The 26,378-nt window shown below is 43.2% G+C and overlaps 1 protein-coding gene across 4 annotated transcripts in view; it reads right to left on the minus strand.

The window, feature by feature from the left end:
• Positions 1-382: 382 nt before the first annotated feature.
• The window catches only part of LOC139987925 (uncharacterized), a 34,941-nt gene continuing 8,945 nt past the window's right edge, over positions 383-26,378 (minus strand). The window contains exons 1-5 of one of the 4 annotated variants that reach the window (XM_072004745.1): positions 20,984-21,072; positions 20,071-20,278; positions 13,669-14,116; positions 6,356-6,510; positions 383-3,195 (exon numbers count right to left, since the gene is read on the minus strand). In XM_072004745.1, the coding sequence (XP_071860846.1) occupies positions 2,509-3,195; positions 6,356-6,510; positions 13,669-14,116; positions 20,071-20,130 (1,350 nt within the window). In that variant the 5' untranslated portion in view covers positions 20,131-20,278; positions 20,984-21,072 and the 3' untranslated portion in view covers positions 383-2,508. Of the gene's footprint in view, positions 3,196-6,355; positions 6,511-13,668; positions 14,117-19,610; positions 19,630-20,070; positions 20,279-20,983; positions 21,292-26,378 lie in introns of those variants that run through there. The other 3 variants (XM_072004744.1, XM_072004747.1, XM_072004746.1) reach the window with 3 other exon arrangements.

Consider the following 26,378-nt stretch of genomic DNA (forward strand, 5'->3'; position numbering starts at 1 on the left):
CGCGTTTACGCAAATTGCACTCGCGATTACGACGACCACGAGTCTGTAATTAATAATGGCTTTTAATGGTTTGCGATCGATACGGCAGCCCACTCGAATAATGGGACGCGGGGCCGTTTTAATGTTAATTAATTTCAAGTGCATTAGCAAAATTACAGCCCGCGGCAGCGAGAACTTACGCACATCAATGTGATTAATAGAAGGCTGACTCGCGATCTATAAGCTGGTTGTGTCGAAAAGAAATAAGACGGGCCGCATCGAATCACACGGTGCGCGCAAACGTTACGTTAATTAGAGTCGGACCGTGATTAATTGTATCGCTGTGACACGAGGTCGCGACCGTTCTCATTATCACGTGTATATGGTTAAATAAATCAACAAATTATTAATAATATGTGACGATTTATTTTTTGACGTAGTAAGATTCTCTTCTTACATGATAGAATAATCATGTACCTTATAAGTCTAATAATTATGTACAGCTTGCGTTGTATCGTTACAAAGTAACTTAATTCTATACGCACAATGATCAATTACAGCTTACACTGTCATTTTCTATTCTTAAATTTACTGATATCTCATATTTTTTTCTTTTTTTTTTTTTGTTTTTATTTCAATTAACTTTATGTTTCGACTCACGATAGTATACATTAGAGCTGTATACGCGAAATATACAATAATAATTCACAGATCGGGACCAAAATTGGTCGTAACTGCAAGAAACGATCTATAATTTAACACCAGTTTCCCTTGTCACGAAATGGAACAGATGAAGTTGGATAGGTATGCACACTATCTAACACTCTCGAACCTTTTCAGCTTCGTACACTCTCTAATACTACTAAAAATTACGATAAGAAAAAAGATAAAAATAAAAAAGGAATAGAATAATTATAATAAGCGTATATAAACTTATGAATCCAGAGATCAACGACCATGTACGATCTTCTTCCAGCTATCGCAATTGCACTATTTTATTTTTCCCAACTGTTATTGAATTAGGAATTGAATTGAATTGGAAACTCAATGTTCCTACTACGATAGCCGTCTTACGATCGATCGCGAAACATCGTTGCCGATTCTTATCTACTTATAATCTTGGGAATAACTCGAGCGTCAATAAATTCTCAAAGGCGATGAAATAATCGCGAAACAAGAAATTAAATTAATCGGAAACACATCCAAGAAAACAATCAGAATGGAAGAAAGGAAATTTCATTCTCGCGTCAATTGTAAAAACGTTTGAATCTCGTTTCAGCTTCGAACGATAAAAATAAGAACACGCGTCGAATGGAATCGAGTTAAAGGGGTCCAGATCAGATGTTCTTTTCCATTTCCGATTGTAAATAGCTGCAAGAGAATTCTGTGTTTGTGTTCTCGATCATCTGGTAGTCGGTTAATTACAATACAAGCAATTAAAAAAAATGTAGATAAATGATAATGAAACACCCTCTAGACCACTTAGATGTTTATCATTATTTATCTATTCTTACTCAAATCGTTCCCAACTTAAAACTTCAATGAATATATGCTACAGAAATCATGATGCTACAAATCAATGTTCATCAATATTTACATCAACTACTCAAAGACACAAAAAAGTGTCTAAACGAATTATTCGTGACTTCAACATTGAGTAGTTGATGTATCTATCACGCGGTAAAATTCAATCTCGCGGTAAACACGCGGTAAAATTCAATGTCGAAGGTAATAATCAATTACCGTGGACGTTTAGTTCTGACCAAATATAGAATTAGTCTATTACGATATTAATTTGAATTGTTCCCGAAGATTTTATTTCGCACTATGATCGGTACTAACTCCAACATTTCCTGAAAAGGAGCACCAGCTTCGAGAAGGTTCGAGAGAATACCGAAGGATCATAACAAAAGACAAACACATCGGGAGTTCCTTTGTTTTATTCTACTCCTTCTCTACATCACTCCCGCAACGATAATCGTAAAAGCCAGTCGTATGAATTATATTTTGTAAGATAATTATTAATGAAGATAGAGGTAATTACAATCAGTGTCTTTCAATTTTCTTACCTATGCAACAAGTGATGTATAGAACGATGCAAGAATAGAATTGAAAGACATTGATCGTAATATAATTTATAATTTATCATTATTCGAATCTTCTCTTGTCAGACAGGAAAATGAACTTGAACAGGATCCGTGCCCCTGTTAATCATTACCGAAATAGGTGTCACCGCTTTGACGCGATTTATCATTATATTTCGGAAGCAATCGCTAGTAGACCGCGGATCTCTATGAAAATCTATACTTTGATAAGAAATGGATATTATTTTGGAGCCTGGACAGAAATTTTCTTCGTCATTAAATAACAAATGAATTGTCTCGTATATGTACTGTATGTATATACCTTGCGTATTTCACATGTCACGATATCTGCATAAAGATTCGCGATCTAATTATAAGTGGCAAAGGATCCAGTAGTTGTAGTTTCCTGAGTACGTTGAAAGATTCCAGAGTTTCTATCAGGCCGCTATACCATCGCCTGATATTTCTGGTCAGATAATATATAACCATCGGACTCTGACGAAGTGGCCATGTCGTTGCTGCCTGTTGGATTCAAATGATGACTAGTCAAATGTGACATAGAGGACGTCAATGTCATGTTGTGGTGATACTGCGGATGGTAATTTCCTTGCGGGCTGTGATGCATGTGAGAGATCTGAGTTTGATAGTAATCGCCGCTGGTGTACGGATTCTGATAGGCATTGTAGGTCTGCCCAGCGTAACATTGGCTCGGGTTCACCGAGCCGGGTGACGATGAACTCCAAGCGAAACCATATTCGCTGTGATGAAGTTGATTCATCGGTGGAGGATATGACGATGGCGGCAATTGACTCGCACCCGGAGTCAACGGCGGAGAAGGTGTAGTTAGTGCGCTGTTTGCTCCGCTTCCGCCGGTCGGCGTTACACCCAGACGCGGGTACGTCGATGTTGTCGATAAGAGAGGAGAATTCGGTCCGGGAGCCTCTTTCCCACGTGGTGGAGAAACCGGCGATGAGCGTCTACTAGTTGATGCTGATGAGGTCGCCGGCATCTTGTTGCTGTTGTTACTATTGTTTTGGGGTTGGTTCGACCTCGGCGACCCTTTCGAAGGTGAAGTTTGCTGTTGCTGTTGCAATTGCTGTCTGCATTTCGCACGACGATTCTTGAACCAAACCTACGCAAAGTAGAAGATATTTGGATAGATATTTGGTTAAACAAAGTGTCTCGGAAACTTTGGAATATCTCAGGTCGTCGATGAACGAACATCCTTTGAAGGGCGGCAAGGACGAACGCAGCCAGATCTTTCGTGGGGAGTCTCCGAAGGTTCCGTAGAAACCATCGCCCGAGGGATCATGGAAAAGAAAAGGTATCCCGTCACAAGGGATGGAACCGTACAAATGGAGAGTTAATCGGTGCAATGGGAAAGTAATCGCGGGCGGACGGCCGTAACATTTCATTAAATCGCAACAATAACAACGGACTGGAGCAGGGGTAGTTGGAGGGCTTTTATACGCGTACGTGTGCTAGTTTTAGTGTACACGCTTGCGCTTTGCGTACGTGTGTCCCTCGAGATTCCCGTTACCGATGTTTGTCGGCACGCATGCGCTAATCAAACCATATCGAATACACTATAATTGCTTTTATCGTGTTAGCGAAGGTGGAAAAAATCACGAAAAATTCGAGAAAAAATTGCAAAAAATTCGCGAAAATTTTGCGAAAAAATCGTGAAAAATTCGTCGATAATTTTACATTGTAATAGTATGCATGTAAATAAGCAAATTCTTTAAACGAAATCGAAAAAGTGCGTAAATCTCGTAAAAGAGCGAGGTCTTGCTTTCTCTTCCTTGCCGAGTTAGAGATAGGCGCGTTCCAAATACGGACAAAAAGTATCCCCCGGTAGGCCGCAAGTACTCGCACACGGACCCCCTTTCACTCCCCCTCATGCACCCTTCATAATCCCGGCACACAATGTGGCCAGGGGTGCGATCCTATGAATCTATGCCCGTGCCTTTAAAAGCAAGACCCGTCGTCATTGTTGTTATTATCGACAGCATTGTAACAGTTGTTGCGAAGAACACGACTCGCCGAAGCGAACAGGAGATTTCCAGTCGCCATGAATTTCGTGTTAGTTGGCTGAGTTGAGAACGAGGGAAGGATAGAGGCCTCGGTCTCGTCGAGTAGGGTTGAAAAGTTAAAATTAACGAAGCGTAAACAAATCAGAAATTCGAGCGACCGCAACGCGCCGGAGATGTTACCGATAAAAGAAACTGTTTCGGGTTTTATCATTCGTCGAGGCAATAGACGGATCCTCGTTTCGCAAGCACATCGTACGCAAATGGGGTGCGGAGATTCGAGACGCGTGAAACGTGGATATTGCGTATCAACCGTAAGAGAAATGATCCCAACGAGGAAGAGGAAGAGATGGATCTACGAGCGATGGGGAAAAAGAACGAGAGAGAAAACGCCCATTATCGCTCGATGTTTGCACAACGACACCCCCCTCAGGAACAACACACGGCCGGAGCTCGCAGCTACCCCAAAAACCAACCAACAGGCCGTGGTGCCATCCGGAAGCCCTCAGGGGGCAACCACATCCAGTTCTACTGTGTGTATCGACGGCTAGGTGTAAATTGCATCACCATCTGGTTAGCATCCAACGCGGAAAACCAACCCATTGGTCACGAGCTGGAACAGCTGCGTTGACGTTTGGTTATGACGAATATATTTTCTTATTTGCGCTATTAATACGATATCGAAGCTGTTACGCGCCTATACACACACCGTGTTAGCAGAAACGCGAAACAACGTCCATCCGTCTGTTCAAAGACACGGATACCGCGTCAAACCGTAAGGGCACGAGAACGCTAGAATATTGCCTCGATAACGTTCGCGTGCGCGCCGATAACGACGCTTAGGAAAATTTTTAATTTATCGTACGAGCCGTTTCAAGATCCGGATATACATATTTTTTACGATAGTCAAGATTATCGTCGAGCAGAATTTAATACGTATAAATTTGTAAGGTAAACCTGTTCGCGAATAGAAGTTTATCGTTTTTCCTGTCGGATACTACCGCTTCTGGAGCCGTAGGCTCTTCTCTTTTTCACCGAGAAAATAACGTTTTGACGCGTTCCTCGATCGTAAATGATGGACGAACGACCTGGCGCATTCAAACGTAGCAAACATCGCGCGCAGCTGTGTCGTTCACTCGCAGAGACGAGCGTATAGAAACTCGCGAGCGAGATAGAACGAAGGGCTATAATCCAGGAACAAATCAACTATATGTTGTGTTCCATACATCGTGCTTCTGTGTTCCTCTATCTATATACACCTCTATCCCATGTCGAGCTCTGTCTCTATCTCTCTGTCTCTCTCTCTCTCTCTCTCTGCTCCTTCTCCTTCTCCTTCTCCATTGGAAACTTTTAGATCCACACACCCCTCGACCTCTACTCCTCCCCTCCTTCTCTTATCCACCTCTCTTTTTCCCCTTGGATATTATTCGTTCACGTGGGTACGCCTCTACAATGTACATGGTGCACACGTGTGCTCCCGTGACGTACATGCAGTTGCGCCTTCATTCACCAGGGGCTTAACTTCGCGTGGAAACTCCGCTAGACGGAATTTCCTTGCTTTGTCCTACATCTCGCGATGGCGGTCGTTGGTACCACCGAGTAGCGAGATTACTTTACGCGTCGCCCCATCGAATTCGATGACACGTAACTTATCCCCATATTTTATAAGATACACGCTACGACGCTCTGCTGAGTTCACGTTTTCCAATCGAATCAGAAATACGCGTTGGTGATTAAACAATGGCGATAAATCAGAACACCGATACATATAGCGACGTATAGCGATCCCAGCGGCAGAAAGGAAAGAAGAGGAGAGACGCGCCGAGACGGGGGATTCGCGAGCTCTAATATTCCTGTCACGATCGTGACTTCGGGATATCCAGCCACGAAATAAAGATGTTACGAGGACCGCAATAAAAGCGTCAACGAGCTCGTCGGCACATCTATCAATGTACAGCCACGACCGGGACAATGGCGAAACCGGAGGGGCGTAGAGCGCGACGCCACGTTGTGTAAATACCTTAAATCTCGTCCACGCTTGCCGAAGCACGGAACGCTCTCGTTCCCTCTTCCTCTCTTACTCGTTGCTATCGTCCGCCGAGATCGTACTTGTTCCTCGTGACTCGTAACCTATACGCGATGGATAAATCGCGACTAGTTTCTCGACTCGTCTAGGTCGATTTCCAGTTCGCTGACAACCACGATTTTCCTGTAACCCTCGCGATGAGGACGGAACAAGGAAAATAAATTTAACCAACTTACCTGTACTCGTGATTCGGGCAAATTAATTTTCAGCGCAACCTCTTCGCGCATAAAGATATCCGGATATCTTGTTTTTGTAAAAAGTCCCTCTAACACGTCCAATTGTGCTCTGGTAAAGGTTGTCCTTTCTCGGCGTTGTTTACGTTGATTCATCCCTGAAACAGAAATAAAACGATCATAACAGTAGCGAATATTACATGCAGTTCAAATATTTGACGCGATCGGGAGAATCGTGCGCTAAAAAGGTAGATTGGAAACGCTTGTCGAAAGGACGAAGATGAGTCGCGAGGCTGTTCAACTGGGGAAGGGTAAGGCATCAGTACCGCAGGCCGGAGGACAGAAAAGGGGGTGGCACAGAGGGGTGTAAGCGTTGCGAGGTCGCGATAGCGTAATTTTGAACAGTTCCCCGCTACGACCCACCCTCCTCTACCTTCCTCGTGCCATCGAGCCTCGCTTGGCTCGTTCCGGGACCCACGTAATCCGCTTATGAGGGGGTCACAGGGGGTGGCGAAGGGAGGAGGACGGGGGACAAGTCAGGACGGCGGAACGGGGACCGAGGAGGGGTGGGGTACACCCCGGAATACACGACCATCCAGAGGACCAAAGTCGCGGTTCGTTCCCAGCTGCCTCTCTGAAAACGATGGTATCCAACACGCCAACGTACAACGTTCCGACCAATAAAAAGAAGAGGCTGGAAAACTGCGCTTCGCCAGTGTCTCTCGGTTGGAAGTTGAATCGTAAAGTCGAGAAAGGAATGGTAGATACCAAGCTTGAAAGGATCGTCCGATGCCCCGCGATCGACCAAACTCAGTTTTTTAAGACTCGACTTCTCTAAACCTCTGCTACGAATCACAACGTGCTCCCGTCTCTCTGCTCTTGAAATCGTCGCTCGTAAACCGATTGTTCGATCGAAAGTTGCGAGTTTTGTCTGTGCGATCGTGCCAGCGTGTAAAGTCAACCGTGGCGAATTCGAACAACGAAGTCGCGACATCGTATACGTAAAAAGAGAAAGCATCGGAGGCATCAGCAGGCAAAGAGAAGAACGCGAGAGAGAGGTGAAGAAAGAAGAGGAAGAAGAAGAAGCAGAAGAAGAAGAAGAGGAGAGAGGAATTAAAAGCAACAACTCCTACCGCGAAAACAAGTTGGAAGAGTGGTTTACGACGAGAAGAGGAGGCAAGCGTGAGGAAGACATTGTACGCATCGTACATTTGCATATTTCTCCTCTTTAAATGCTTTAACGCTGCAACCACGCAACGAAGTTGAAAGTAACAATTATGTAACGAACGCGTGTTTGGATACGCAACGATCAACAGACTCGACCAAATAACTCGAGAGGAAAGAATCAGAAGAAACAGAAGCGCGAAGAGCATCGTCGATGAAAAGCGAATCATCTCGAGAGGGGAGTGGTGCGTGAGCTCTAAGAGGACATCGGTTGTATCGGTCGTATCTCTCGCGCTGACCCTGCAACTGTTCCTTTAAGCTAAGAACGATATGTAACAACAGGACGTCGAAGTAAAGGATGATGACGATGACGCCAACGATGATGCATACACGCGATCGAATGGCTAACGAACTGGTCGAGTGGGCTATCAGCGTGGTAGCCAGGTAGATCGTCGAGAAAGATTGCGCCGGGCACAATGTAAAATTCCATGCCGGTTGGCTACCGTCGCAACGATGGCCACGACACGCCCGCGATCATTGAATCTATGATCCGTATCTCCTGTTCCGTTGGGTGTGCGGCACGGCACGGATCGGAGCAACGGAGGTTGGACCGAAGGGATGAGACTCCTGGCGAAAGAGAGGAGAACAGATCCAGCGAGAGGATGCTTGATTGTCGAGTGGGCGTTAGCGCTACCGTTAACGACGGCCTTTGCCGGCTATACATCGGTCCATGTGAAAGCCAGGCCCTTATCCAGCAACGAGACAATGGAATTCCGATTATGGTCTTCCGCCTGCTTCTACACGGCGTCGAGTGGGCGCGAGGGAAAGCCCTTCGTTTGCTTGAATTCTACGCGAGCACAGATTCGAAACTCGAGCGTCGAGATCCTCCATTGCGCTTGATCTACGGTTTCATCGACTGTACATCTTTCGCTGTTTGCCGACAAAAATCCTGCCACGAACGCGAAATTGGACGCGAAAGTTTTTCGGCGCGAGGGATGGTAAATTCGAATAGGCCGGTTTGCCGAAAAGCGGCTAGCTAAGCAGCTCTAATGGGACGGCAAACACCCGCTGCGTCCTGAAGTATGATTCGATTTATTATCGTCAGCGCGAGACGAAACCTGGGGTTGATACAAGGGTTGCTTTGGCTCATTGGCCCACAACAGGATCAGACGCCACCCTAATAGCAAATTCGTTTTCTGTTTATTGGATTCTTCCTTCCCTCGGCACAGGGTTTCGTGTTTCGAGATCTCGAGCGGAATGGAATCCGTGGAAGTCAACGAACCGATAACAAAATTTTACAGTAATTTGTCTCGCCCGGTGGAATACCATCGGAACACGCCAGGTACCGAATGAAAATGCTTTTCGATCGATCGAGCTTTTCCTCGAACATACAGCACGATCGTTCGGCGTCGTATCTAATAAGAGATTACACAGAGTAACGAAAGGCTACTAATTAATCGCAACCTGTGAATTTAATGAATTACCCTCGCCGTACTCGGGCACGGTATACGCACGTTGTGAGTCGACCGTATGAATTACACGACCGGTGCTTACTTATCTATCCACGATACCATCTAAAACTATGCATGCGATGAATTATGGCGCGTCTAGGGGACGCGGCGGCGTGATTATGCTTAACGTAGAATTTCCCTAGGCGTTTGTCTCGAGATTGCGTATGCGCGTACGTTATTGAATAATAAATACCCAAGATAAGACGAGACGCTGTTACTTCGGGATGCTTATCGAATTAAAAAATGCAAATTAATATCAATTACATCGCTCGATCCGGAGAATCGAAAATAAAATCTCGTCGTAATTATTGGATAAATTAAGTGGCTACCACGAGACCACTCATTCGTCAAGACCGTTAAAATCGCGGAGAATCATAAATTACTCGCAAACATCGAGAAATCGGAAGGAAATCGAAATTAGCCGAGTTCGACAAACTCGTTTCACGAGCAAGCGGTTACTTTGCTATTCATAGAGCGCAAGATGCGACGGTAGCAAAATTCCAAATCGGTGAATGATCAAGAGGGATGACCGACGAATATCGAAGGAAAGTGAATACGCTCGAGAAGGGAATCGAAAATTAATTAAAAGCTAAAATGCGAACAGGACGCTAGACGGCGCAGAATGTAGGCGGAGGGATGGATTATTCAGGGGACCGTGGGATGATAGCACGTGCCACTGCCGATGAGAGACGGAATTCTAAAAGGCCATCAGTTACGAAAACATTTGGCCGACTTTGCGTTTACAGCATGACCTCCGTGAAATCGCTGCATAAAGCAGATAACCGCATCCGACTGATTTGCCTTTCGTGCCTACGAAGTCGTAATATCCTCGTCAAACGGGAGCATATTCGAGACAAAAGTTCGATATCGGGAAAAGAATGTGCAAAGTTATCGAAAACGGAGCATCTGCGCTCGAGAAGACCACACAAAGTTTCGACGGAACGAACGGAACGAAACGCGTGTGGCCTTCGGTCCTAGTCGTTCTTACTTGGTAATCTAGCAGAGACGAGCATAAGTAAGTAACGAAATACCAACACACATCCGGGACAAGCGAATAATCGGATAAGCTTCGTGTTACCATCTACCAACCGATGGCTTTTTCATTCGCTTCCTCTTCTGTTCTACCTACTTATCGTCGGGGTAACTTATCTAGCGATTTGAAAAGTGTATCAAAATGAAAATAGCCGAGAACCGATCGATGGAACTACATATTAGAAATCAACAACAATGATCCGACCTTTGTCCACCGACCTACGCGATACCAAGTTCCAGAGAATAGAAACAAAGAGCAGAAGCGGAGAAGAGACTGACGTATCGATATCGTTGTACGTGATATTTCACTCAGACTCGAGTGTTTATCCTACAATTAGGACCTGGACCCGTATTTAGATCCCTCTATCGAAGACGATACCATCCGCCTACTCAATTTACTCGCGACACGCGTCAAACGACGCGAATCGTTTCGTATTTGATCGACGATTTCTCTCTTACGCGCGTGCTTGTTTAGCTCGATATTTTGTGGCCACTTCGTAACGACGATAGAGGCACGTGTTCCCGCCACGTGCCACGCTTAACCTGACGTCTAATTGAGTGATTGAAATTCTATCGAACTGGCAGCAGTCTCCCAGATGAAAGATTAAACTATTATCCTGCTATAAATTTTAAAGACCAATCCGACCGACGAGTTTACGTTGAAGAAATTTTCGAACTCTTGTTTCCCGGTTCCCGTTTGATTATATTCCGACGTGGAATTGAAATCAGAGGCGTGGATGTCTGTTTACGCGTGCCGATGCCACCGAGAGGCGGAGGAAGTTAAGTGGACGGGCAATTTCTCTGCGACAACAAATAGTAGTCGTCGAATGAGAAAAGGGAGAGGCATGTGACGCGATTCCCACGTACCCGGTGGCTCCTGCAGCGTCCCTGTACATTGTACATCGGGGAGAAACCTCGGCGCGTTAACGACAACGTTTCGACACCCCACCTTTTTGGCACCCTTCGTTCCGCTCCGAGCTACTACTTTTTTTTTTCTTCGTCCCGCCCTGACCCCACGCCTGATTGCATAATAAAACAAATATCGTCGTTCGACGCGTCCAAACATTCTTCGCGCGCTACGAAAGACCCAACACGGACAGTCTCTTTTCGCGCACGCGACGAATACATAGTTTCACGCGTGGCCACAACCGCTCTAACCTTAACATTCTATCCCGGTTCCTTGCCACTCCTTCGCGTAGCTCAAGGTTGCAGACGGTCGTTTAGCAAGATTCATTTCCATTTTAATTTTTCATTTCCCACCGAGAGAACGAACGTTCCAGCTCGTACATTATGTATTCGGTGAATAAAAAGAAACTCGATTTCTCGTCGGAGGCGGGTGGAAGGACGAAGACCGTGAATTTACACTTGCGGGCGGTTCGTAAGATTCTTGGCAAGTATTCGATATTACGATCGATGAAATAATCCTAAGTCCGACACGACGAACGGCAATGAATTTAACGGACGCGATCAAACTGTAATATTTAGTTTTTAATTGATAAAGGAACGATAAAAAGGGGAAAACACGTCTCTTCGGCGCGGGTCACCGATTCGCTCGTTTCTCGCAGCCGCGAACCTTGTTTCTACCCTGGACTCTCACGATTGCCTCTTTCGCACGAACGCGTATATAGACAGAGGGACACTCAGTTCGTTCCTCTCTCGTTCCACGGCTTTTCGTGTAGCGGATACGCCTACAACGGATAGGCGGCTGGACGCGGGTACGTACGGACCTAACGGACAGATCCGTGTTTCCATGGAAACCCACCTATCTGCGTTGGTTGGACCTATACTGCCTGCTGCCACCCTGATAAGCGGCTTACTCTCATGGTTCTCTCTGCTCTTCTTCGCTGGGGCATTCCAGCCCCTTCCTCCTACCCTCTTGCCGCGACTCGAATCCCTCTGCTCTCCCTTCCTCTCACTATCTCTTTCTCTTTCGTTACTCCGTACCCCTTTCAAACCACCGTGAAAAAGACGAAGGCGAAAAAGAGAAAAGTACGCCAATTCCGCGTCCACGTATATTCTTCAACGTACGCGAACACGCGTGGAAGCGCGAAAGAAAAATGAGAACGTTCGTGCGTCTAATTGAAATATGCTCCGCTTTTAAACGTTTTGCTTCGATGCGATGAGAATCATCGCGAGTCGTTTCCATCAACGATCCACATACGAAACGATCGAACTTCCACGAGAATGCAAATTTACAATTTCTATCGCGCTTGGACTAGGTATTGCGTTGGATTGGAAGCCGATACGCGAAATTGACGAAGAATTTATTTGACTCGGGACTCGCGATATACGAGGAAATTTTGAAATGAAAAATTCGGCCAATGCCTTAAAGGCAACGTTACGAAGAAATGCAGTCGAGCGCTTGCCACAGAATGATGCACGTTGACTATAGTTAAGAAGCCCTGAGTTTACTTTGGCCTCATAGGGCTTCAGTCGATGCATCGATTTGCATGGCAATCAATAATGGCTAGAACGGCGGACAGACCAAATACTTTTACTAGGAGATAACAGGCCGTATGATACGCGAAATATAAGAAACGAACAATGGGATCGAGGGAGTAAAAGTTGGCTAAACGATAGGAAATGTTTGCAGCTACCAAAGCCTGCATCGAATAACCGTTTAATCGTATCGAGTCCTCGGGATCCTTTCGCGATCGAACGAATGCTGCTTTTACGCCTCAAAAATGAAAAAAAGAAATGTGAAGGAATAATGATTTTAAAGAATATGCAAATCTCGTAAATCGTACTTGAAATTTGGAAGAAAATGAAGCTGTTAGGACGATAGAAGGAAGAAAGAACTATAGGCTCTTATATTTCGTACTTTCCCAAAATGGGAAAGGTAGTAAACAAAATGGCGCCAGTGTCCATTTCGTTCGTCAAACTAAAACCGAAGTAACTATAATTTAACCTCGGGGAAAGGGGAAACGATGGAATTCGATTTTTCAAGAAAAGTGTTTAAACGAGAACAGCCAACGCCACCTGTAACGACTCTGTCTTAACACTTACCTGTGTCAAATTATCAACATTCCTTCTTTCTATTACCTATCGCAACCATTCAACGATTCAAACGCTTGTGAGAAATAATGGCGCCAATACGGATCGCGATTCGAACGCGACATTAATAATTAACGGTATTATAGCGCAACCATGAACATACGCAAATTGTAAAGCGGTGATCGCGTGCCTCTGGTAATTAACCGTGATATCTATGGATAGAATACAGAGTTTTAGGAATCGCTACAAGATTTGAATCGTCTCGCGTTAGATTAATCTCTTTGGTATTTAGATGCGATCATGTGGAGAATGTTTCAACGACCGATTACGATCATTAATTAATTCAGATTATCTGGATCATGTAATTTTATCGTACAGTTTGTTATTGCGATTAATGTTTCATCGTGCAATATTATCTTTTTGTAATAAAGTCAATAATTTGCTATCGCTTCGTTGTATCGTTGTAAGAATAATAATATGTAAATATAAAGCAAACATGTAAATATATAACGTAAAGAGTAACCATAATTGAGATAACCCGTTGATCTATATATCTGTGTAATATCGATTTCTGATAGTTCATGCGAATAGAAAGATGAATTAAACGGAACTAACCTTGTGGGAAAGCAGCTAGTCCATGCTCCAAGGGGTGAGGATGTGGATGGCCGTGAGTGGCGAGTGCAAACGGCGACGGTAGACCTGGGTGAGGGGCTCCTGGATGCGGGTGAGAATGCGGATGAGGATGGGTGCCGACTCCCATTGCTGGATGACCGTGGGGATGGTACTGAGGACTACTGGTCGGAGCGCAAGTGGCGCCGGTAGCCTTCAGGTACCCCGCCATGTAACCCGCGAGGCAAGCCAGTTCACCCGCCACTGCGGCTCTCGTATCAGAATGCCTTAACTGTTGATTTACTCCCTCTGTCGTCAACCACAAGTTTTCTTCGCGGCGATTATTCTCACTCAATTGCGAAGGTAACCTCTCGTTGTTCTGAGATAATCCCGGTGCCGGTTCTTGCGGCGCCGACACGTTTTGTCCACTATTGTAGCCTTCGTATACCTCCACCTATAACGATAATTATGCCGCGTTATAGTCCATTCTTCGTTGAAGCCGTCTTTCGTTAACACTTTAAACTATGGATTTGTCTTATTTCTTTATAATCGAAGTTATCACATTTTTGTCAATAATCAATTGCATTTATACGCATGTTTCTCTTGACCTTTAAGGCGTATGATGAGTGTACGAACGTGTATAAGCTACCGACGGTAGTGCTTCTCGTGTCGTGCCCTATTACAATAAGGAAATTAGCATTCTTTTTGTGTTCTACATCTATTGTTGTGAACGACAATTTTCAACAAGATAGATATGTACTACGCGTGGAGCTATGACCTTCGTTTTAATGCAAAGAAATACGGAGTCACTGAATCGATGCTTAAACGTCGAGAAATTAATTCTCTTGTATTTCGAATAGTCTTTTACTCTTAATTCGTAAACTTTTTTCAAAGTATATCTGTTACTTTAAAATATATCCCATTAAAATGTATAGTGCGACGTTTAATATAATAACGTATTAGGTATCACTCACTGAAAATTGATTATGTTGCCACATTTACGAAAATCCAAAGTGTAACCGTATTGTCCTATAGTCATTTTATAACACACCACACAATACAAACTATTTTGTTGCACTGCCTGATAACACACGAAATATAAAATATATTGTATCGTGAAATAATCTATTTTTGACACTAACCGATCGCTCGACGTTGTTCGTTTCTACATAAGAATGCACATTAAAACTAACTACTGCTCGAGCTCAAGTACAGAGAGGTACTGCGCGCCTTGTAGAAATATTCAACCGAACTGACGGCTAACCCCGCTCATTGTCCCTTAGTAGTTAACCAGACTCTACCTGAATCCCTTCCATCGGTCTCCACCCTCAAAAATAAGGGTAGGGATTTCGGAGCGGGCCCGGCAAGAGTGGGACTATTCGTATTTACGGCCCAATCAGAACTCTTCTCAGGACTAAGGAAGTGCGAAGCCTGCGCATACGAATTGGCTAATTGTAGTTTCTTATCATTATTCTAAGAGCTTCAATTTCTTCCCTTGTAACTTGGAAATCCTAGCATAGCAAATAGCATAGAAAATGACTATCGTCGCAACATAATTTAGACGAAATGTTGAGAAATGTATAACAGCTTGCATTCGTATAAAATGGATTACTAAACGAAGAGGTTCTGTGAAGTTAATAGGAGGAGAGAAATACGTATACGACGATGAAACATGAAATAACGACGCGTGCTAAACCGGAAGGAAACGAAGGGAAGTGGAGCACATGCTAAAAAGGCGGCTTATCCGAAAAACTTAACTTCCCACTAGACGCTAAACGGCTAAATAAACTTCCAAGTTTTTATCCAGTCGGTGGACCATGGACAGAGGGAGATACGATGTGTCAGAAAAAGATGAAACGAGGAGAGGAGAGGAGAGAAGGATGATGCACGATGGTAGGTATGTTTACACGAGGGCATTATGGCGGATAATGTTTGTTATAGGCGTCTATGCTCTAGAGCCAGGAGAGGCGAGACTATCCGACGTTAAAAGGCCAGCCTGGTCGATCCGCTTACGGCGGATGAGGCTCAAATTGAGTGAGAGATAGTGAACTCTAGTGCAACTCGTTGCACGAGCATCACACATGTCTCGATGCGCATACCATGCATATTTATATACAAGTAACTTCACAATTTATAGCATATCACGGAATAACTTCGTTGATAAGCCAACGTGTCAAGTAGGAATCGATATCATAATATAAAAACAGTATAAAGCATCATTTGCTAATATTTTATCGCGTGCCACTGTACTGTATTATATACCGACGAATTCTTATGAAAAAAGAAATTACGTTTTCATTTTACGTTCTATACTCGTAGAAACTGTTAAAGTAGCACAATAAATAATCTTATTATATTAAACAATAGATTCGTATGTAAGTATAAAACCAACGAGTCTTAATGTTACACTTGTAAATAAAAAATTAAGTAAAATAAGAAATTAAAAAATAATATATATTAGAAAAAATGTAATATAAATAAAAATATAGTATAAATAAATAAAAATATATAAATAAACAAAGTATTTTTACTAGCACGTTCGCGGAGAAATAATTAAAATGGAATTCAAAAATATCTAATAACTACGTCCTGCAAATAAAATGTTCAGAGGCATTGTCGAATCAACTGTCAGCAATGAAAATACATATTTTTTACCTGCACCGCAAATACACTTTGCTATTACTAAAGAATTAATAAGACTGTACGTAGTAGACCCTTTTCTTAACGCGCAAATAGCATGACGGGATTACCCTTTGTAAGAAACTTTGTATAACGGTAATTTCTGCGGCTCAGAGGAATATCTTGGAAAAACCCTGCAAGAGTTGTCTATTTCACTTGAACATTGTCTGCTAATGCTTTTTACCTATAAACTAGGCACGGCAAACAGTACTGTATACCAGTGACCAATTTTAAAGAATACATACTGTTAATGCCGTTGTATACCTGAGAAGTTTTAACAGAATATGGGACACATGGTTCCTATTCCTACCCATTATTATCCCTTTTTACCTAGTTTCATCTATTCTTATCTATTCTTAAATATTCTACCGTATACCGCAATTACATTCTTGTTTAAATTTTTCCAATTAGCAAAATAATGAACAGAGTATGAGAAATTACTTGAAAGATTGTTTCGATTGTATCCATTTCTATTATATACTAACGATTATATTGATATAGTTAATAGAATTTCAATATTTTCAAATTTATTTGACGATATATAGTTTGTGGTAATTTGAAATGCGCTTAATGTCTCCGACATTGGCGATAATAATTCTTCTCTGATTCCTTAAATAGGATTTATCATAGGAAACACTAACCTTACTTTCTTCGAAACATGTTAACAACAATTATATCTCCTTAAAGCATCTATAATTAATTATCTAATAATATGTGACGAACCTGACGAACGATGAATAATCAAATTGATAGCTAGTAATGCGTTGCGGCTATCTCGATAGACCGTAGCAGTAGGTATTCAAAATTTCGCGGGAAAACAGAAATACGAAAAATGGCCGCCGTGTGATGTAATCCGTTACGTGCATAGTTACGTTCGGTAGTTTTTGCGACATTTTCATTAAGAAATCGTGTTTCGTGTGGTTTTCTCGTGATTGTATTAACGAGGTGAGACAAAAGAAGGCACGAGTCTTGAATGTTCATCGTAATATGGGTTATTAGAAGATAATGATCTCCGAACTCCTGACATCATCAGGTTATTGTCTTGTATACAAGGTAAATAAACACAGACACTCGAGAATAACAAAATACCACTGTACACCATGCAGAAATCGTCTGAGTCAAAACATGACAGTAATACTCGCAAATATGTAAATACTGAGAAAAAATGAGAGCAAACATAGTAAATAATGATCGTGACATTCGTAGGATGTTATTATGCTCCCGGCTGAGATATAATAATTACATATATATGTACATATCGCGTTCTACATATGCTACGCGTACAATCCGAATCGATTCGCGTAACCTTCATCATCTTTACGATCGGAAATTGACTCGTCTATGGATGATCGACTATAGTGGCGGGTATAGTTGAATGATAGGAAAAAAGGATGACATGATATGACTTACGAGAAAAAGATAGGTTACATAGACAAGTTTGCGCAAGCTTCGCCGAGCGAAAAGAAGAAGGGTCGACTAGGTAAAAAATCCATATAAAGGTGAAAAGAGGAAAACCGGATGGGGTGGTTGGCTTGAAAAGTAAAGCAGGAGAAACGGGAGAGAAAGAGGGCGGCGTGTATCGAGTTTGCGCGTTTTATTCCTCCTCCTATGTTCAGGCTCCGCCCTGATGTTTTCACTCCTCCAGCTTCCCCATTCGCCCTTCGATCCCTCCTAGACCACAAGGGATCGTACTTTGTCGTCATTTCGTATCGAAATTTTAGTATCTAGATGACGGTATTCACATCATGGAATCGAATCAGTCTTGACGTGATGGATTTACGTTAGTAGAGAACACACTTCTTTTCCTTTTCTATGCTTTTTGAACCGATCTCATCTTTCGTTTGTAAAAAGAAAAAAATATATACACCATAAAAAGGTTTTGTTTTATGGCTGCAATAAAAAATTATATTGAGGTGCACGAATATTGTTCCACCAGTCAGGTCTAACTCACTTTGCAGGCTCTTTGCGTTACCTATAATTATGGTAAAGCTGGTTAAGATGGGAAAACTAATTTCGTTGGTATTGTGAATTTACCGAAGTTTTATAACTTAATTGCAGTATTGTTTGTACTTCGTTCATTACTGCTACCTTCATACCGATAATGAAATACTATGTAAAGTTTAATTTGGTATCGATGAAAATTTATGGTTATCGTAAATTTTGTAACTTCTTCTCGATAAGAAAACTTCACGTTTGACTTGGCTAGTAGCTCGTTCCGAATTTCACGGTTCGTTACTAGTATTAGAAGAATATGTAATACGATTGATTATAAAGTATTTCTACGATTTACGGAAGCGTAGAATTAGCGAACAACGAGATGCAGATTAACCAATGGCGTCATCCAGAAAAATTGAAGTAACCATCAACGGCTAATCAATTTTTATAGCTGCATCGAAAACACCTTGCGTTTAGATTCGATATGTAAAAAGCTGGTCCGCGTGGCATGCTTCATCGACATCATTACTTTCACTGGAATTCCAATGGCGTTCGCGTAACCGGTTTATAAACACGCGGATTTCTTCGATGCGCCCATCCTGCGTCGTTCTTTGGCACCGAATTCCACTCATATACCTATATCAATCGTTCGATACCGAGTTACGTAGAGGGAGAGCGTCGGTCGAGTTCATTGTAGCTATGGAAAATAAGTGGCGTATAAGCACGTGGACGTAGCGCGCGATCGCATTCTTCACCGGCACACTCTAACTCGAGGGAAAAATAAAAATCGCAAACCCGCTGATAGCCGGACTATGTTTTTTCAGTTGGTCGGTATAAAAAATGCGAGTCCTCTCGGCTTTGTCGTCGTCGTAATACCGTCGTGGACCCAAGATCTTCCTCGCTCTCTTTTATCCCATTTGTTGGTGCATGTTGGTCGTGCCACCTTCTTCTCCCACACAGTGTCTTCGCAGAGGCACATAAGCGGCGGTAAATAATAAATGATCTGCGTCGGTGCGAGGCCGCACACGGACGGTTCATGGATAGCATGGAGACAACACACGCACAGAACGTTAAATACAGTTGCGTATTTACGACGGCTTGTGGGAAAGAGAGATGGGGCCGATCGGTCGCGTCGGCTCGCGGGATCCCAGCGGAAGAGTAAAAACCACGAGAGAGCCACGGTGGAAGGGGGCCAGGCTTCCTCGACGAATTTATAGAGGAGAAATTAGGAGGTTTATAGAAGCTGTGCGCGGTAGCTAACCGTAGATCATCATTAGAGGACCAACTGGGCTGCTATGTACGGATACATATATGCCGTAGCAGCACATATTTACCAGCGTGCCACGGCACACCGACGCGCGTTCCACTCCGCTCCGATCCGCCGCTTCAACCTTCGCTTCTACCGAACTGCTTGCCTTTTCACTGCGTGTGCCTCACCGGTCAAGTTCCACTGTAAGGGGGCAAATATTTTTCTTCGATGCGTTTCGCCATGGAACCCGACCACCGGATATTTCTGAAATATGCTTTTTAGAACGTGTGGAAAAAATCCCCGGCCTTCTAAAACGTAGCTTCGTTATCCAACGTTCTTTTCAACGTTAGCCACTACGTCACGCCACTATATATCATAAGCCGAATCAATCGGCATCATAAGTACAGGATATTTAAGTCAATTGGTACTTTCAATAGACAATAAGGATGAAGGTTTTTAGTACTGTCTTACCTTACCTGCTATTATTCTTAATTGTCTTTCGTCGCATTTCTAAATGAGATATATATATACCATATAATACTTACACAGGAAAATGTAGACGAAGATGTAGCCGCACATATGGAACTCAAACGAATATACGTCATTTTAAGACCAAATGAACCGTGTTCTGATAAATAACCATAATTTCAAGAGTAATTTATAGTACTTCAACTTCTGATTTTCTAGTCAAACGCGATCCTTGTTTCGTTCTTGTGTCGAACTTTCGCAACCAGAGTGTTCGTTAATAACCACCTGTTACAAAAAAGGAAATTCACCAGTGCAGTATTGTTGAATCGGGTAAAAGCGTATAAAAATCCGAGGGTGAGCACGATATTCCGTTGTACAATCATAGTTAGAGTCTTCCAAATTAAGCGAAAGACTCGGACTAAAAATAAGAAATACCGTGTAATAAACGTAGTAATATAGGCAATACGCTTGTGTATAAATGCCCGTTATCCGTGAACGGAATGCATAAAAATTTTCAAAGGTTTATGCTCGCTGTAATTTTGTCAAACGAATGTAACTATGTTTATGTATTGTATGATTTATGTTCTTTTTGCGAACAAAAATGACCTTCCTAAAGTAACATTTTTGGTTAATGATCATGAACAACATCCCTAGAATGCTTACCGAACTTGACCCGCTTTATTTCAGATATCTGCCTGTAGTCCTAATTGGACAAATAACTGTTTTAATAAATACAGTTCTATTTAAAGCGTTTGAGATTTTTGTCTCTTTCGTTTAGAACTTATAAAAGTCTTTAATCTAATATTTTAATACGCAACGCAAGGATCGTTGTTCGTTTCTGTTACGATTTACCAAAATATTTATCCAATATCTATAGTCGAAGGTAATCTTAATACTCGAGCGACGATTAAACAAAGGAAACAGGTTGCAGTTCGTTTCATTCGCCGTGGAAAACCGATGGTTTCGATCGTGCATACATGTAACACATACCTCTACCTGGCCGGTGGTCCGAGGACGGTTTGCCGCAGAAACAGTTAAATCTCTCGTGGTGGTAGCAAACACCATCAGTGCTAAGCCACAAATCCTGGCTTAACCCGAGCCTATGAATTGAATTGGTTAAAGCCCGCGTTAAACTAGGTTCTCTTCTGCGCGCAGTCAGCAAGAAGAGCTGCACCGTCTTTCTTCCTGCGTTGGTTACGTTCGTCCTCGTTTCTTCTGTTTGTTTCTCACCGCGGTTTGTCTCCTACGGTTCCAGTATCGTCTTCTTTACAGCTTTGCTAGTTCCGTTCGACCAAGACCTAATTGGCAAAACCAGAAGATTTTTCGACATCTTAACGCGACTACCGGCAACACACTTATTTGCTTTCAAGTACAGGACAAAATATTGTTCGACCGGCTAGCCAGCTGTTAGATTAAATAAGGGTTAATGCTATTCGTTGACGATCCTTCGAATAACCATGCCTTTGAAAAAGTCCGCTTGTGAATTCCTTAACACGCGCCGCGTCTATTATTATGCGCCGGTCTTACTTCCCGGAAATTTGGTTATTCGGAAAATTGGAAGAATCGCAGCCTGAGTTTGGAACCATCGACTCGAACGATCGTTCGAATAGTTACCGTAGGATCGTATCTTTTTAATCGCGGAACTTTTTAACGACGTTTCGTTATTCCGGAAAATACGTGATCGATGTGCAACACATTAAAAAATAAAAGAGAGACAGATAGACAAAAACTAAGGAAGGTTTCACTTTTTACGAAGGTTTGCGTTATAGTGAAAAAGGCCAAGCCTTCTCGGAGGGGTCTGCGCGCGACGTGGCTCCTAAACAAACTTCGTTTACTCGTCGATCATCGCAGCCTGGGTAAACACAGTTTACAGGGCCCGTACAAACGAAATGCCAAATTGCAACAAACTGATCTATAACTAAATTACACGGTCTCGCGTGTATACCTCGCCTCTCCCAACCTCTCGCTCTCTGCAGCTATATAAACACGTCAGCAGCGTATTGTGTCGGTCTCGATCCTCGGATCGCAGTCTCCATTGTTGCATTGGTAACGTTGAAAACGCGACCGTGTCCCGGCCCTTCGTCTTTCCCATTCTACATCTCTTGTATATACGTATACACGCGAGAAGGGCATGTGGGTATGTAACGTCGGTAGAATCGGCAGAAGCTAGGCGAATTTCCGGGCCTGCACAAGGGCGTTCGCTCTTTCTCTGCGAGCACAGGTGCGCATCTCCACGTAGGTGCGAGGAATATCGCGTCAGACACCCGCTGGGCGATCTCACGGTAAATTTGGATCGACCATTTTTCGAAAATCACGACCACCGGAGAAAGGCGGTTGATCGGTCGATTCGATTCGACTTCCGTCTTATCTGACCAGATGCCTTTTCTTCCTACGTAAGCTATTTCTCGGCTAAGCCTCGACGAAGAAAACCGAGAGACTGCAATTAAACGTTGCGCAGATATTCGCCTAATCCCTTTAGAATATAGTAGGTTCGAAAGGAGAAAGTTCTAAATCTTTATGTTTTTTAACTGCCATAAACAAACTTCCTTCGTAAACGTAATAAAATATGAATAAGGGTAGAAAGCTCGCTTCTGAGAAATAATGGAAAAGATAATGTAGAAGATAGTATATATAGCGTGGCTGCTCGAATTATTAATTGCACAATTTGGAAATTCGCTGCGTCCTTTCTTCTCACATAAGTTTATTGCCGTGTATAGTTTTCAAATCAGTAGAAGGATGATCTCCTCGCCTCTGTTACTCTGAGATCCTATTAAGGTGTCAATGGCTTGTGGTAATTGAGTTTCAACCCGATTGCTTGTCTGTTGTCGGTATTACGATTATTATATGACTATTTGAAATTCTATTGCACAATAGAATTTTCGTCTTAGAAGATAACTTAGATGTGCTACCGTCAACAATGCAGTTTTGTAATTTTATTATTTGTTCGAAATCCGTCAACATTCTTGTTAGCATAGGATAATGCATCATATAGTCACACGGTATTTGGTAGATCGTTTTCCAAATATTTAAATTACAAGAAATTGGTGTTTTCTGAAACTATTAAAACTTTTTGTTTTACAAAGATCTCGTTACATAGAGAATGACGTTCGAAGATATTGGAACCGCAAAATCCGTATACCTTTTTCGTATCCTACTCGTTCCCAAGTGATCTTTCTTGTACTGCTATCGTATTACACGGGGACGCGCGTCTAGCGAGACGAATGCATGAAAAGCTACGGGACTAAAAAGTGACGAAATGGAGAAAAGAAAGGGGCGAGACGACAGCAGCCGGTGACACGTTGGTGACGCGACGTTTCGATCGAGAGACACCACACGGATATACGATATAATATACCCGTGTAGGGCACGATATTCCGAGATTCACCTGTCCAGGTGGCGCGTATAACGCGAGGGCGACAGGTACAAACGAGATCCAGACTAGTCGAGAATTTTTGGTGGAGGCGGCCTACCCCTCTCCGAAATGGATTTTTTTTCTTCTCTCTATTTTTCACGATAGTTTTATAGAACGACGGAAGTCGAAAGTGTGAGGGTAAAGCGGACGATCACAACGGTCACCCTACCAATCGGGTTGCCGGACCAGGCGTATCCCGAGTCTTTTAAACATTTGACACCGGCGACACGTAGAACACATTCTGCAGGCGTCCTTCGTAGGCGCAGATTCCATCTCACGCGTCAACCTGTCGGAGCGTCGCGTTTCTCAAAAGCTGACGGGAACGAGCTCATGGATGCGCGTTCGACCGTTCCCGGCGGAATATTTTTTCCTTTCTAATCTTGTCCAAACTTGATACAACGTAATAAGCATAGCAACGAACGAAAGTATATAATTTAGGAAATAAAACGGATGATTTCGTGGAGCATATGTTCCACCGGTTGAAAGTTCTGAAGGCGTAAACGACATTAACAAATTTGCAAGGAATCGACGACTGGAGGAGTCGCGATAGGGAGATGAATCGGGGGTTGACATTGCGGCCTATTTTCACGGTTGGTGGCAGGGGGCCATTGTACCGCGAAGGCCGTTTATAGGGTATTTGCGGGGGGTTTCGTGCGCGCAAAGATTAGCACTCCCAATGGGATTAAACATCCCTTTTCTCTATAGCATATATCGTGCCACGTGTATGTTCGGCCGTCGGAGCATCGTGGCCAACCAACGAAAGAGAAAGAAAACGTCGACTGGAAACGGTGCTCCGCACAGACTGCGCAAAGCCTTCATGGGGGGTTTTTCACCGCCCCTCGGGATTCTCCTATCTCTCTATGTAGTTAATCACTGACAAACGACTCGTTTATTGGTAGCAAGTTACCTAATACCCGGCTCTATCCCGAAACGTTAATAGAATACAGAGATTTTATCACGAAATGGAACCACGAACATCTCCTCTCTGCGAATATCTATCGTTGAAATCGATTTTCTCTTTATCCTCGATACGTAGACCTTGACTTCTTCTCCGTGGAAAGATAACGACCGATTAATTATCATGGGGTGCGAAGTGGACCGAATAACGCTCCTTAAATCGTCCTAGAATGGGAAATTAACGGAACATCGTATACATCAATGCCTGTGTTTCGTTCCGGCAAATGCACGGAAAATTAATATACGTACTAGGAAAATACACGCGTCCGGTTCTCATAAAGTAAGGTCGGACCGGACAATGAAGCTAAGGGTATAGGATTTATGGTCCTGCCAAAGCGATGAATGGAAACCGAATGGATGTTCACCCTCTACCACATTACTACGTTTACCCTTAAAGGCGTCAAATTAATTTATATTTCCTGCTTAAGGTGACAGGTTGCCTCTCGATCAGGTGACTCGACCTTGTTCTATTAGACATCCGCCTAAAGAATGTAATCTCGTTCGGATTGTCAAACCTGTGTCATTCCGATTCTCGTCGTCGCTTATCAACGATCTCGCGGTACTTCGTTCAGGCTTCGAGCTTTCATTCATGGAATCTTAATCGATCCAAGGAATACCAACCGCGAGATCCATCTTACGAGAGCACGTTATGTACGTCTTTTCGTTCGGCGAGATTCCGATCGAACTAGTTCGAAAATCTGTCGTTCGAGTTGCAAGTAGTAAATTTCATCGGTATTCCATTGGGTAAAAAAAACCTCTGTTCTTAAAGATCCTATGATTTGAAAAGCGTTTAGAAATGTCGCAGCCCGTGCTTACAACACGCCCCATCGTTGTGGTCGCCTGTGGCCGCGTTTTCGGAAAACCAACGGACGTGAAAACGTTCAACGAAGCGTTAAGTGATGCAAAGTACAAAAAGGTACATTTGTCCCATCTGCAAGAAAAAGGGGATAGTGTGTTCTTCGAAAGCAAGAGGAGGGAGCTAAGTAGAAGGCTCGCACCGCAGGCGTCGGTCGTCAAGGGACGCGAGGTCCTCTAGATTGGATCTCCCTTCGAGTTTACATCGTTTTCCCACTAAAGGAACCGCAAAAACCTCCGTAATCTCCACTGGTCTGTTCCGTAGATTTCGCGCCGAGGAACACGCTTTTCCAACGCTTTTAACGCGATCTTCCAACTACAGTTTCTTCTGTATCTTTTGTCCGAGTTTCCAAAAACTTCTCAATCCATATTACGTGTTTAGAAATCTTGGTTCGCGTAACTATCGACGATAGCAACGTCCAATTTCAATCGTTACGGAACCGGTTTGATTCGAAACTCGTCGAGAGACATACGTAAGACGATTCCTTAATTATTCCATCGTAAATTTAACCCACAACAAACCTTTCTACGCGGTCAAACAACGAGCAACGAGCACGCACACAGGCTCGACGCGTTCGTTTGAACGCCATCGCTGATAATTTGATTGATAACTGAACGTCCAGATCGGACAGGTATCGAGATCAACGACCAGACCGCACGCTTATTTTGCCATGGAAACTGTTTGAAATTCCATCTCACGGCTGACAGATGTCCTAAAGGTAAAGCGCGATCGAAATCACGATCACAGTCACGAGCGATCACCTCCATTCAGCCGCTCTCTTTTCGTTTTCCTTTTTCATCGTTTCTGTGCTTATCGCGACTAGGTGGATCGGAATGGTTACTATTTCGTTCGCGTTTTATATTCGACGCCATTCGACAAACGTTCGTCAATGCGCAAGGAAGCCGCAAGAACAAAACGAGTCCACCGATGCCGGCGAATCTAAAAAAAAAAAAAATTACGATAACGAACGCGTTTCGTAATTACCGCTCGTCACATGCCGTACGATATTTTAACGCGGTTACATTTACCGAGCGCAAGGTCGTAAAAATCTTGATTTATTTCGCAGCAGAGGAGAATCAGCGAGTCGTTTAATTAAACGCGCAGCGATAAACGCGTGACTCCTTTATTAGGTAGCTCGTCCTATCGATCCGGTAGCCCGA

Source organism: Bombus fervidus, chromosome 6 (assembly GCF_041682495.2).
Source record: "Bombus fervidus isolate BK054 chromosome 6, iyBomFerv1, whole genome shotgun sequence".
NCBI lineage: Eukaryota > Metazoa > Arthropoda > Insecta > Hymenoptera > Apidae > Bombus > Bombus fervidus.